Source organism: Fragaria vesca, linkage group LG2, assembly GCF_000184155.1.
Source record: "Fragaria vesca subsp. vesca linkage group LG2, FraVesHawaii_1.0, whole genome shotgun sequence".
In the NCBI taxonomy this organism is placed as follows: domain Eukaryota; kingdom Viridiplantae; phylum Streptophyta; class Magnoliopsida; order Rosales; family Rosaceae; genus Fragaria; species Fragaria vesca.
In genome coordinates, this window is record NC_020492.1 from 13998381 (window position 1) to 14010579 (window position 12199).

The 12199-nt window shown below is 37.8% G+C and overlaps 1 protein-coding gene and 1 non-coding gene across 2 annotated transcripts; one reads left to right on the forward strand and one right to left on the reverse strand.

Moving 5' to 3' along the window:
• Positions 1-388: 388 nt before the first annotated feature.
• Positions 389-3732, reverse strand: LOC101291107 (protein SET DOMAIN GROUP 41-like). Its single transcript, XM_004290457.1, has 4 exons — positions 3040-3732; positions 2731-2847; positions 2424-2522; positions 389-1497 (listed from the first exon to the last, which is right to left on the reverse strand). The coding sequence occupies exons 1-4, from the start codon at positions 3730-3732 to the stop codon at positions 469-471; spliced, it is 1938 nt and encodes a 645-aa protein (XP_004290505.1). The 3' UTR covers positions 389-468.
• Positions 3733-6222: 2490 nt separating this feature from the next.
• Positions 6223-7829, forward strand: LOC101291394. Its single transcript, XR_183968.1, has 3 exons — positions 6223-6713; positions 7470-7633; positions 7775-7829. It is a non-coding gene; the product is annotated as an uncharacterized LOC101291394 (transcript).
• The last annotated feature ends 4370 nt before the right edge of the window (positions 7830-12199 follow it).

Below are 12199 nucleotides of genomic sequence, written 5' to 3' on the forward strand. Positions count from 1 at the left end.
AAAAGAATAGGTAGAATAGAACATTGATAGCACAAAATATTATAAAAAATAAAAAAAAGATGATGTATTGTAGGATCAACATATTCACATGTAAAGAGAAAGTCTGTCATAGACTTTTCCAAATCTTTGCTCTAGTGGATGGAAAAATATTGGAGTTTGGTGTGTGTAATTTACACTACAAAGTCCACAATTATCCATGAGTTATTAATTTCATAAGTATGAATGATATTTTGAATACATCTAAACTTCTATTCATTTTAAAAAGTCTTAATTGAATACCCCTGAATTTTGGTGGAATTCATAATGATTTTTTAAAATCTAGTTGAATACACCCAGACTTTGATGGACTTTTAAAAATCTGTATTGAATACACCTAGACTTTCAAATTCCATAGACTTCTTTAAAACTTCCACTAATTCCATATACAATACACCCCCCAAGTCTAAGTTAATATTTGAGTTACTGCAGTTAATGACATGGATTTGGTAATTTCCCTTGACGATCTAAAATATTATGAGAATGACAAATCAAATGGGAATACCTACCATAACATGTTCTAGCCAGATATTCTCCATATAGTAAGCAATGGACACCGAGTTTTAAAATATACATCCTTAAGAGGTTGGTGTTTTCCTCTGCTTCACTTCCAGAAATACTTCGATCATTCCCACAATTAGTGCCAGTAGAATGAGTAAACACTTCACCTTCACTTGAACATTCTGAAGTGTCAAGCCAGATGAAATCTATAGGATTCTTACAAAGTCCCAGATAGCGGCAACCTTGAACCAGAAAATACCAAACTTTTTGTGTTAAGTTAGTGACACAATCAACAAACTCCCTCGATGCATGTCCAAAATCTGAATGTGTAACTGGATCATGAAGTGAATAGGTTTCAAGTTTATCTATCAATGAGCACCTTGGACATTTGTATTTTGCAATATGGTATAGTTCCAAGTTGTCTGACACAGGCAAATCCCATCTGACTATCTCACTCCAGATTGAGCTCTTAGCAAGATTTAGCAAAGAATCCCCAGCGGACGTCCAGAAATTTGCAACATATACAACTAGGGAAGATTCAGAGTTAAAGAGATGGTGAGCTGCGCCTGCAAGCAACAATGAGTATGCTGCACCTGTCCTGCTCATGCCAAAAGCTCCAAGTACGTGATTGTCTATTTCAGAAGACATAGTTAATAAGTCATCTGCAAGGATTTTATACGCTGAAGCCAATGTGGTGTATGCATTTAGAGAGAGGTGATGCAATGGGTTCAACCAGTAAGTTAACTCTGATTTTTCTTCATTTCCCTCTGGCTGCTTATCAGAAAGACCTTCTGTGAGTACCTGCTCAAGCCTCTCACAACAAGATTCAGGATTACCAATTGACAGATAGTCAGCTATAGCATCATCAATGTAATCAGTCAATCTCTCGGTTGCCTTGTCTCTATCGAAGCTGATATCTGAGCTGAATCTGGAAGAGTTATAATTGACTGCAGAAATATCCTGGAGGATTGCAGATAAACATTAATACTAATTTTGCAAATAAAGTTGCGAGTGGTAAATTGGGAAAAAAAAGTTAAGATCATAGTTCTTGGTTCAAAGTCGAAGAGGTTATTCTGCAAAGATACTGGATTATTTGTACACATGCACACCCTAACACAAGGATCAAGAAAGTTCTAGAAACAATAACACACGGCCTTTCCAAAATGTAACAAACAAAATTAGGCGAGAATGCCCAAACAGACTTAAGGAATCAGCAAGAACCAAAAATATGAAGATACAAGGAATGTAGGACATCTCAATAGTGTAAGTCTAATAATGTAAATCTTCATTTTCCAGAGCCACTGCCACAGATCTGGAGCTCATACACAAGTTTAAATCCATGAAAAGACCCTGGATGGATCAGGCTTTTTTTTTTCGGTCAAATGGATGGATCAGGCTTAGATTAGAAAAATAACATTTCATCCATGATAATATAGAACCAAAAGATTACTAGGTTTGCAGCACGCAGACCACTTTGTTGCAGAATTGTGGAATCATCAAAGACTGAAACAATAGAAAGAAACAAAGCAGGCACACTGCTGATAGTTCAAAAAAAAAAGGTGGCCATACATGAAATAATCTGGACTATATAAAATGATACATAAGTGTCACGAGATTTAATTGGGAAGTATTACACTGATGCATATAACTAAAAACAGTAACAATAAAGATATAGATCCTCCATTGTATTGCTAGTGCAACCTCATCTTTTAAATCCAGTAGTTTAAAAAGCATAAAGACCAATAAGATTTCATACCTCCGAAGCATGGTCGACATAAGACAGGGGTGATGCACTAGACATGCATCCTCCATAGTATTGCAAGTACAACCTCATTTTAAAATCCAGTAGTTTAATAACATACATAAAGACCAATAAGATTTCATACCTCCAAAGCACGGTCGACATAAGTTAGGGGCGATGCACTACATCTCTTACACGAGCACATAAACCGATACCTTGACCATAATTCAGACCGCCTCACAGCCTGGCGCCAATACAAGAAAAGATAGGATCTTGAATACCTCATCAATAAAATGAAGAACATAAACATGATGTTAGCCACTGAGAAAGTTTCCCTGTAAACCTCATAATGAAAAGAGGCCTCAGACAGCGTTCTCAAACATTGAATGTAACAGGACAATTCTCATGTCATAAGAGAAATAACAAAAAGTTGAGTTGAAGGGTGCAAGTACCTTAGGTTGCAACAAGTCAGTGTACGTAATAGTGACTTCCTCTCCCCTATTGATTCTCTTGATGCTCCTAACTATCACTCTCGGACCAAACTTCTCGCATTCTGCATTCACAATAAGCTAAAGTTCAAATTTGAAATTCCTAATCTAACAAAATCGAAACGAAATTAAGCCCCATAATACCTTTCATCAACAAATTGTTGCTATATACACCACTCTCAATCTGCAACAAACCATAAATGTCAAAACTCAAAACTCATAATTTCATTGCAGTGTAAAAATGAAAACTAAGTAAATACATTGCCACATTACTTGGCCAGCGGGGACAATACGCAGCGGCGTCTCGTCGCACTGCGGCGGCGTCGGCTGCGACGGCGAGGACAGTAAGAAGCGGTAGCAGGCATTGGGAGAGCAGCTATGGTTGATCCAGGAGAAGCAGGAATCGTACACCGCAATCCCGAGCGTGCGGCCGGTGTGGTCTTGGACCTCCACGGCGTTGGTCAGGACCAGGCACAGCGCAGCCTCCTCCGAAACGGCGTCGTCGTGAGCAACATCCAAAACGGCGTCGTTGTCGTCCGGCATGGTCCTGGCGAGGAACATAGCCCTGGCGCCGTCGCGAATTCTGAGGTCGTCATCGAGCTTGCGGCGGTTGGTGAGGAGGCCGGAGATGCGGGGAGCGGGAGAGGAGGCGGGGAGGGAGTGGAGGAGGCGGAGGGCGGCGCGGAGGTCGGAGGAGTCGCCGTGGGGGTAGGTGGAGGGGTGGGAATGGAGGAGGCGTAGAAGGCGAGGCTCGGCAGTGGAGACGGAGGCGGAGGAGGAGCAGAGGGAGGAGCAGAAGAGGAGGACGGGGTGGGAATTGTTGGGAGAGGGAGGGGTAGGGAGGGGAGAGAAGCAGGAAGAGCAGTGAGAGGAGAGAAGGGAGTCGTGGAGAGCGGAATAGAGGGGAGAGAGTGGTGGGGTTAAGTCTCGTCCTAGCTCTATCTCCTCTCCCGCTCTCATCTCCATCTCCATCTCCATCTCCATCATCTAATCAGCAACTACAGTGAACACCTCCCCGCACGTTCCACCCTTTTGGAGCTTTACAGCTCCACAACTCCATTAGTTAATCCAAAAATCTATTTAAAGCTTTCAAAAGTTTATTAATTGTTGAAAATTTTCAGAATTATATAGAAAAACTGATTTTCTTTTTTTCTTACCTACTTATACATGATATATTTCAGCTTAGGCTTTTGTTTTGAAATCCGAAATTACATTTACAAAGCACATATATCCATTTTTGTGTGTGTGTGTGTTAAATTTCACAGGATTTGATTAACATTTGGTGTGTCAAATATCTTGCCAAAGTCAGATACATGCTCATCCAAAAACTGAAATTTTTAGATTTTTAGATTTTTGTTCCAACTTTGCAAAATCGTAACTTTGTGTTCAGAACTTTGTTTTCAAAAAGAAAACTATGTACTTAAAGCTTATAATCCCATATTAAAATGGGGTTTGGTTCATAAAATTCTGTTAAACTTTAGTAGGTGAAAAATAAAACCAAACACAACCTGCTCGCCATTTTTTTAACATAAGGCTGAAACAAGAACTTTGTTTTTAACTTATCTTTTATGTACCAACTGAGTTCTATATCTGGTCTAGTAGTTTTCTAAGCATGTTTTAAGTTTTATTTAGTATAGTTTGGAATAGTAGTTGTTTTAATTCATAGTTACTACTTGTGTAACATAATTTACTAATTTTAGTTTAGTATTGTTGTTGTATGTACTTTACCTATACGGTAAATGTTTAACATCCCGAAAATTTGACCAGCTTAATTTGAGGTTATTCGGTAAATAAATTATCGACTTGATGGTTTTAAAATATACTTGAGAAGATTTTCAGAAATTTTACATTTCAGAAATTTTACAAGATCGAGATCCTTGATTAAGGAGTTGGATAGTAATCTACACGAGAAAACGAGTTCGTGCGTATTTTCTGAAGTTTTTTCGGATGTTTGAGTTAGTATTTTCGAATTCCGGAAGTTACGGAGCTTTACAAAATTAGTTTTGGAAAAATATGAAAAATAGATTTAATCTTGGTCGTTTGATATTTGAGTAGGACGATCTTGGCCGTCCGTTTTTCTTTAAAGAGACGTGGTCGTCTATTTAATTTGGTCAGACCTTCTTTCCTCCTCTTCTTTCTTCCTCTCGACTCTTCCCGAAACCCAGAAAGAACCGAACACCGACTAGAGCTTCTCTAGCCAGCCACTGATCGATGACATACTGGAACCAATAAATCCCTCTTCTCATTGCCTACACGTTGGTGGTGGTAGCTCATCTAATAGTCAACTGAGGAAGGTGATTCGACGACGGGGAGCCCTGCGTTTTTGGGTGGATTTGCTCTGCTTTCTGGGTGGATTTGAGCTGCATGTGGTATGAAAGTGATCACTCTTGTCGAGCTCTACGTGTTAGCGTATTTATTTTTCGAATTTGAATTAGACTAATGGATTTTGGTTTCTGGGTTTCTTGCTACTTGAACGGCGATTAACCCTTTGAGCTTTACAAGTCTGGAGTTTGGCGAAGTGGACGAAGTGGATGATCAATCTTTGCTGCTATAGAGATCTACTGATTCTGTGTTAATCAAATTGATTACAAGGTAAGTTGGGAATTTACCAACAAGTTATGGAAATTATGCTTATCGCATGCCTACTGTGCTATCAAGAATGAAATTTATATGAACATGTGATTAAATCCTTGAGTTGATATTGTTGTGGGTGAAGTCGGGTTTTGTTATGATTTGAAGGGTTTCCTAGAGAGGTTATTGAATCTGTATTTCAAGGTTGGTATTGATATTGAAAATTGAATGGCACTTTGAATCAAATAGGATCTGACCCTTGTTCAATTAAAAATGTGAAGTTGTGTGTGGATGAGAAGAATAGAAACGTGGGATTCTCTTATGTGTGAGAATGATCTTGAAAGCTAAACCTTGGAATAATATGTAGGATTACACTGGGCATTGGGCATGACCGCATGAGATTTGGATGGCTATACAGGTTGTGAAACATTAAGAACTAGCTTAAGTACTATCGTGGGTGTCCATACTAATATTGAGTTGGACTCCTACGCAACAAATTTGTGGAATAAAATGGTGATGTCTTGCAGGCATGTAAATTGAATACGGTTTTGATTTTGAGCAGGAATTGGATTTGGCTATAAACTTGGATGAAAGAGTATCAAATAATATTGATTGGTCAAATACGGGTCAAGTTGGTTCCGACGACTTGTATTTAATCGTTGTAATTGTTTATACTTGTTTGACTAGTTATTGGCAATTAAAATGTCGGACGTTAGGGACTCCAGTTACCCGAGGAGCAGGATGCTCATGATTCTCTGAGTTCGGGAGGAAAGCCTTGAAATCCAGGTAGGGGACCCAGAACTCCCTTGATTAGTGCAATTTCATTTTATATAAATGTCTATGCATATTTGATATTGCATGATTCGGTTATCATAAAAATGGTAACTGGTGTTATGAGATTTTGATGGCTTGAGAGTGAGTGGGGCATAGCGACTTCCTTGGGCTTTAATACCCTAAACCTCCGGAGGGGCTGTATGCACCGAAGAGTGTCTGACATCCTTTGAGGTGTGACACTGCTCCTAGGAGATACGGCGTAAGTGGACACTCTCACTACACTTACATGTTGTACACACATATAGTGAGGTAAGTTAATAGTGGGTCTACAAATGACCGGCCATCAGGTACAGTTTTATGGCGCCGCATTTATTTGATCATAGAAATGTTTTTGAAAGTTTGTCGTTCATTAAATATTTGGATTCAATCTTTTTGTTATACTGGGCCCTATGAAACTATTATTTATCTGTTTTCAAACCTAGTTAAGGGTAAAGTTCCTTGAGCAGTGAGGACGAAAGCTCACCCCTACAACAGTTTGGTTGGAGGTACTATGCATTGGGACGGGATAGTGACAAGGAGTTGGGTGTGCATATTTATGATCGGTAATTTTGGGTTTCCATGATGTTCCCTTTATTTTTGTACTTAGAGTTACATTGTTAGAAATTCTATTTTGTTGGTCTTGTTATGTCCTCATTCGTAAGTCTATTCCTTGAAGTTCGTTAATTATCGTTCATTTCTTACATTAAGTTTTAGGCGAATGAAAGAGTCAAATTCTTTTATGGGTTTGCTTTATGACATTTTCATTGGAGTTTGTATTACTTTGAGTTCGTCATTTTATAACCATTCCTCGTATCAGGTTTTGGGCGAATAAAAGTACTTTAAGAAAAATAAAGATTTTACACCTCAAAATATTTTTACGCTTCTGTTGTGTTTTTCTTAAATGTTTTCTTAAATCAACTGCCTTGCGTTTCTCTTTGTTTTATTTAGAGACTTGTGACACTGAGACGTGTCTAAACTGAGGAGGTGCAGTTTGGGACGTTACAAGTTTGATGGGGTGATTGTGTTATTATTTATGTTATTACATGAATTGTTTGGGATATTGGATTATTTGGTATTGATTTGTTTGACATTGAGTTCTTTGATATGAATTGGAATAAGTATTGGATGATATTGAACTTTTGAATCGATTATGACATGTTTATATTAGAAAACATGTGATTCTATTTTGAAATTATATTACATTTGTCATGGGAAATGAGGTTGGAGATTAAAAGAAGAATCGAGTGTTTTGGGATATATGGAACTTTATTATTAGGAAACCATTTGTGTAGTTGAGTTTTCTCATGGGTTATCCTCAGGATCTATGATTAGCCCACATGTGCACAAATTTGGAGAATGTATGCCCCATCAGCGGCGGACGTCGATAAAACGATCTTATCAAGTTGCGGATCGGGAGACCATGAGTATAACAAGACGACTAACAAAGGGAAAAATTATATTCGAGGGTGAAGTGAGGTGTGGGGTAAGAGTTAAGTTCATATTATATTTATGTATTCCCGATATGTCATATTTGTTTGTTTTTGTTTGAAGTTAATGCCATGTGTATTTAGCAATTTAACTAGCTCTACTGAGCGTAGCTCACCCTTAATCAAACTCATTGCAGGTGTGGACCTTGAAACATCGTGTATGTTATATTGTAAATTAAGATTTTTTAGTTTTCTTTGTAAATAGGGCTTAAATAAATAATGGATGTTTCGAAAAAAAATGCTATTTTTGTTTGTTTGTTGTGTGCTTGTAATGTTTTAAACATTTTGTACTATAAGTGTCTTCTTATAAGGCTTGTAACGTAAATAAAGGTTCAAAGGTTTTGTTTTCTATGTCATGTAATGATATCAGTCTCATTTTAATTATGAATATTAAATTGTAACGTAAATAAAGGTTCAAAGGTTTTGTTTTCTATGTCATGTAATGATATCAGTCTCATTTTAATTATGAATATCGTCTGTAATTAAAGTGTGATTCACTTCTTAACTCAAGGTTAAACCTTTACTCGAGTTGGAGTGTGACAAGTTGGTATCAGAGCATTATGTTAAGACCCTAAGGAAATTAGAAAGTTGAAATTTTTAGGATTTGGTTATTCTATTTATGCATATTTATGTATTAGGTTTAGTTATCCTTACATTTTGTTATATAAGTATGGAGCCAGTTCAAAGTGAGGATACGTATGGAGAATTTGAGGTTGGACCCAACGGACCTTGACATGTTGACAATATTGACTATCATTTAAGGATTCATCACATTGCGACACTACGACTCCGGAATCGTATAAGAGATGTTGGACAACAATGGATGTTTTACACGCCCTAAATGCAACGACAGGTCGTGCGTCATAAAATAATGCGTGATCAGGATATCGCATTGTGTGAAAGAATACAAGAAGCATTAGATGACTTTTACCGTCACTTGGAGGAAGATGTGGTGTTACATGGTGAGATCCAATGGCCTCCACCAGGTGTGGATTTGGAAAACAATCAAGTAGAAGTCGACGAGGAATACTCTAACTATGAACCGATGGAGGATGATGCAAGTCAATCTGTTTCAGGACCTATCAAAATTAGGGTCATCACTCTTCATGGCTGAAACAGATTCACTTGCATCATCCTCCATCAGTTCATAGTTAGGGTCTTCCTCGTCGACTTTTACTTGATTGTTTCCCAAATCCACACTTGACAGAGGTCATTGGATCCCACTATGTAACACCACATCTTCCTCCAAGTGACGGTAAAAGTCATCTGATGCTTCCTGTATTCTTTCACACAATGCGATATCCTGATCACGCATTATTCTATGACGCACGACCTGTCGTTGCATTTAGGGCGTGTAAAACATCCATTGTTGTCCGACATCTCTTATACGATTTTGGAGTTGCAGTGTGATGAATCCTTAAATGATAGTCAATATTGTCAACAGGTTAAGGTCTGTTGGGTCCAACCTCAAATTCTCTATACGTATCCTCACTTTGAACTGGCTCCATACCTATACAACAAAATGTAAGGATAACTAAACCCAATACATAAATAGAATGACCAAATCCTAAAAATTTCGACTTTCTAATTTCCTTAGGGTCTTAACCTAATGCTCTGATACCAACTTGTCACACCCCAACTCGAGTAAAGGTTTAACCTTGAGTTAAGAAGTGAATCACACTTTAATTACAGACGATATTCATAATTAAAATGAGACTGATATCATTACATGACATAGAAAACAAAACCTTTGAACCTTTATTTACGTTACAAGCCTTATAAGAAGACACTTATAGTACAAAATGTTTAAAACATTACAAGCACACAACAAACAAACAAGAATATCATTTTTTTTGAAACATCCATTATTTATTCAAGCCATATTTACAAAGAAAACTAGAAAATCTTAATTTACAATATAACATACTCGATGTTTCAAGGTCCACACTTGCAATAAGGGGTGAACTACGCTCAGTAGGGCTAGTTAAATTGCTAAATACACATGACATTAACTTCAAACAAATATAGCATATCGGGAATACATAAATGCAATATGAATTTGACTCTTACCCAACACCTCACTTCACCCTCGAATATAATTTTCTCATTTGTTAGTTGTCTTGTTATACTCATGGTCTCCTGATCCGCAACCTGATAAGATCATTTTATCGCTGTCCCGCGCTGATGGGGCATACATTCCCCGAATTTGTGCACGTGTGGGCTAATCATAGATCCCGAAAATAACCCCATGAGTTCATACATCCCTAAACAATTACACAAATGGTTTCATAATAATAAAGTTCATATATCCCTAAACAATCATTCTTCTTTTAATCTCCAACCTCACTTTTTCCCATGACACAAGTAATATGATTTCAAAATAGAATCACATGCTTTCTAATATAAACATGTCATAATCGATTCAAAAGTTCAATATCATCCAACACTTAATTCAATTCATATCAAACAAATCAAACCCATAAACCAGAGCATGATCGGCTGCCGAATCAAACGAGACAACCTCCGACCATTCACAAACGACACACAGCCGTGCTGAGGAGAGCGGCCATGAGCGGTGTCCTCAGGAGAGCGTTGTCGCCTGTTGAAACCCTAGATTTCAGACTTCTATTTTGCTCCAAGAGAATCGGAGTCATTTTTGAGGATATAATGAACTTGACAGACTATGTATGAGGATTGAAGAATTATTTTTTGTGTTTTTGAATTTGGTCATGTGCTACTATGTAATTTTCTCTATTTTTAAATTTGGACACAAAATATATGACATATATATAGATATCATAATAAAATATTAAAATTGATAAGTTAAAAGTCTAGAACTAAATTTTGATTCACAAAGATAGAAAGAAATTTCAATAAATTTACGAAATTTATGTATGGTATAAAAGCCTAATTTGGTATGATTATTAACTTGGTTATTATCTCTATCAATTAAGCCAATTTAACTTATGGAACCGTTTTTGGTTAAATTTTCAATAAAACCAAAAGTTGCCCTTTGCTAAAAATAAAAGAGATGGAACGAAACAATATCTATAAGGGTTAAAATGGTAAACCTCGAAAAGAAAAACTAAATAAAAATTAGAAAAAGAAAGTTAAAACAAGAGAAATAAGTTTTTAGAGGAGTATTATTGCTATTGTAAACTGATTTGCAGTTTTCCGTCTCCCATGTTCTTTACACCGAGCAAAACACCTCCTCGCATATCTACCTTTCGCCTCTAGAGAGAGAGAGAGAGAAGAGAGAGAGAGAGAGAGAGAGAGAGAGAGAGAGAGAGAGAGAGAGAGAGAGAGAGAGTAGAGAGTAGTAGTAGTAGTAGTAGTAGTAGTAGTAGTAGTAGTAGTAGTAGTAGTAGTAGTAGTAGTAGTAGTACGTACGTACGTAGTAGTACGTACGTAGTACGTACGTACGTACGTACGTAACGTACGTACGTACGTACGTACGTAGTAGTAGTACGTACGTAGTAGTACGTAGTACGTACGTACGTACGTTACGTTACGTTACGTTAGTACGTTACGTACGTTACGTTACGTTACGTTACGTTACGTTACGTTACGTTACGTTACGTTACGTACGTACGACGTACGTACGACGTACGTAGTACGTACGTTACGTACGTACGTACGTACGTACGTACGTACGTACGTACGTACGTAGTACGTACGTACGTACGTACGTACGGTACGTACGTACGTACGTACGTACGTACGTACGTACGTACGTACGTACGTACGGTACGGTACGACGAGAGTAGANAGAGAGTAGAGAGAGAGAGAGAGAGAGAGAGAGAGAGAGAGAGAGAGGAGGAGGAGAGAAGGTACCCATTCAATATGAAATTGAAGGAGATGGTGTTATGATTTTAAAATTGATCTATGATTTTAAAATTGATCTACTCACATGCACAACACGTGCTCGGCTCTATAGCCCTATATGTACTGCTACTAGAGCTATTGCTCATCATCTATGAAAAATTGAGTTGTTTTACTTTATTCATTTCCTTTCTTCGCTTTTGCTTTGAGAGTTAGGGCTCCTACCCTAACAATTGGTATCCAGAGCCATGAATCTGGGAGCTGGGCAACCGGCGTCTCTGTCTTACGGCGTTGAACCGCAGTTGTGGTACTCAAACTAGTACCCATACCACTCAATGTAGTTCTCGTCGCCTCCGCAACAGTGGGATCTGCCATTTTTCTCGCCGGGCTATCACCCGCCACCACCACCGAGCTATCACCTACCACGACTGCCTAACCCTTACCCCGCGTATGCGTATCATCCTTACCAATAAAGCTACCCACCTACCGTGCATCATTTCATTTCCACAAACTAGTTTGTTCCACCACATACCACTCATGAGTCACCACCTCCAATTGCATAATCAAGGCACACCGAACCTGATCTTTAGCCTTATTATCATCATTTCATATACGCATCCATATTAATAAGAGGGTAAGAAATTTTTTTATATAGTATGTAGCATATGTTAATGGTTAGGGTTAAGATTGTATTTTTGCCTAAGAATGAAATGATAAAGTTCATTAAATTGATGATGTGT

Bases quoted from the DNA above. Each gene is read 5' to 3' on its own strand.
- LOC101291107 (XM_004290457.1), bottom strand. From the start codon at position 3,732: ATGGAGATGAGAGCGGGAGAGGAGATAGAGCTAGGACGAGACTTAACC. The intron at 2,848-3,039 runs GTAATGTGGCAA...TTTGAACTTTAG, and splicing joins GTATTGTCCCCGCTGGCCAA to CTTATTGTGAATGCAGAATG. The intron at 1,498-2,423 runs GTATGAAATCTT...GCAATCCTCCAG, and splicing joins ATGTCGACCGTGCTTTGGAG to GATATTTCTGCAGTCAATTA.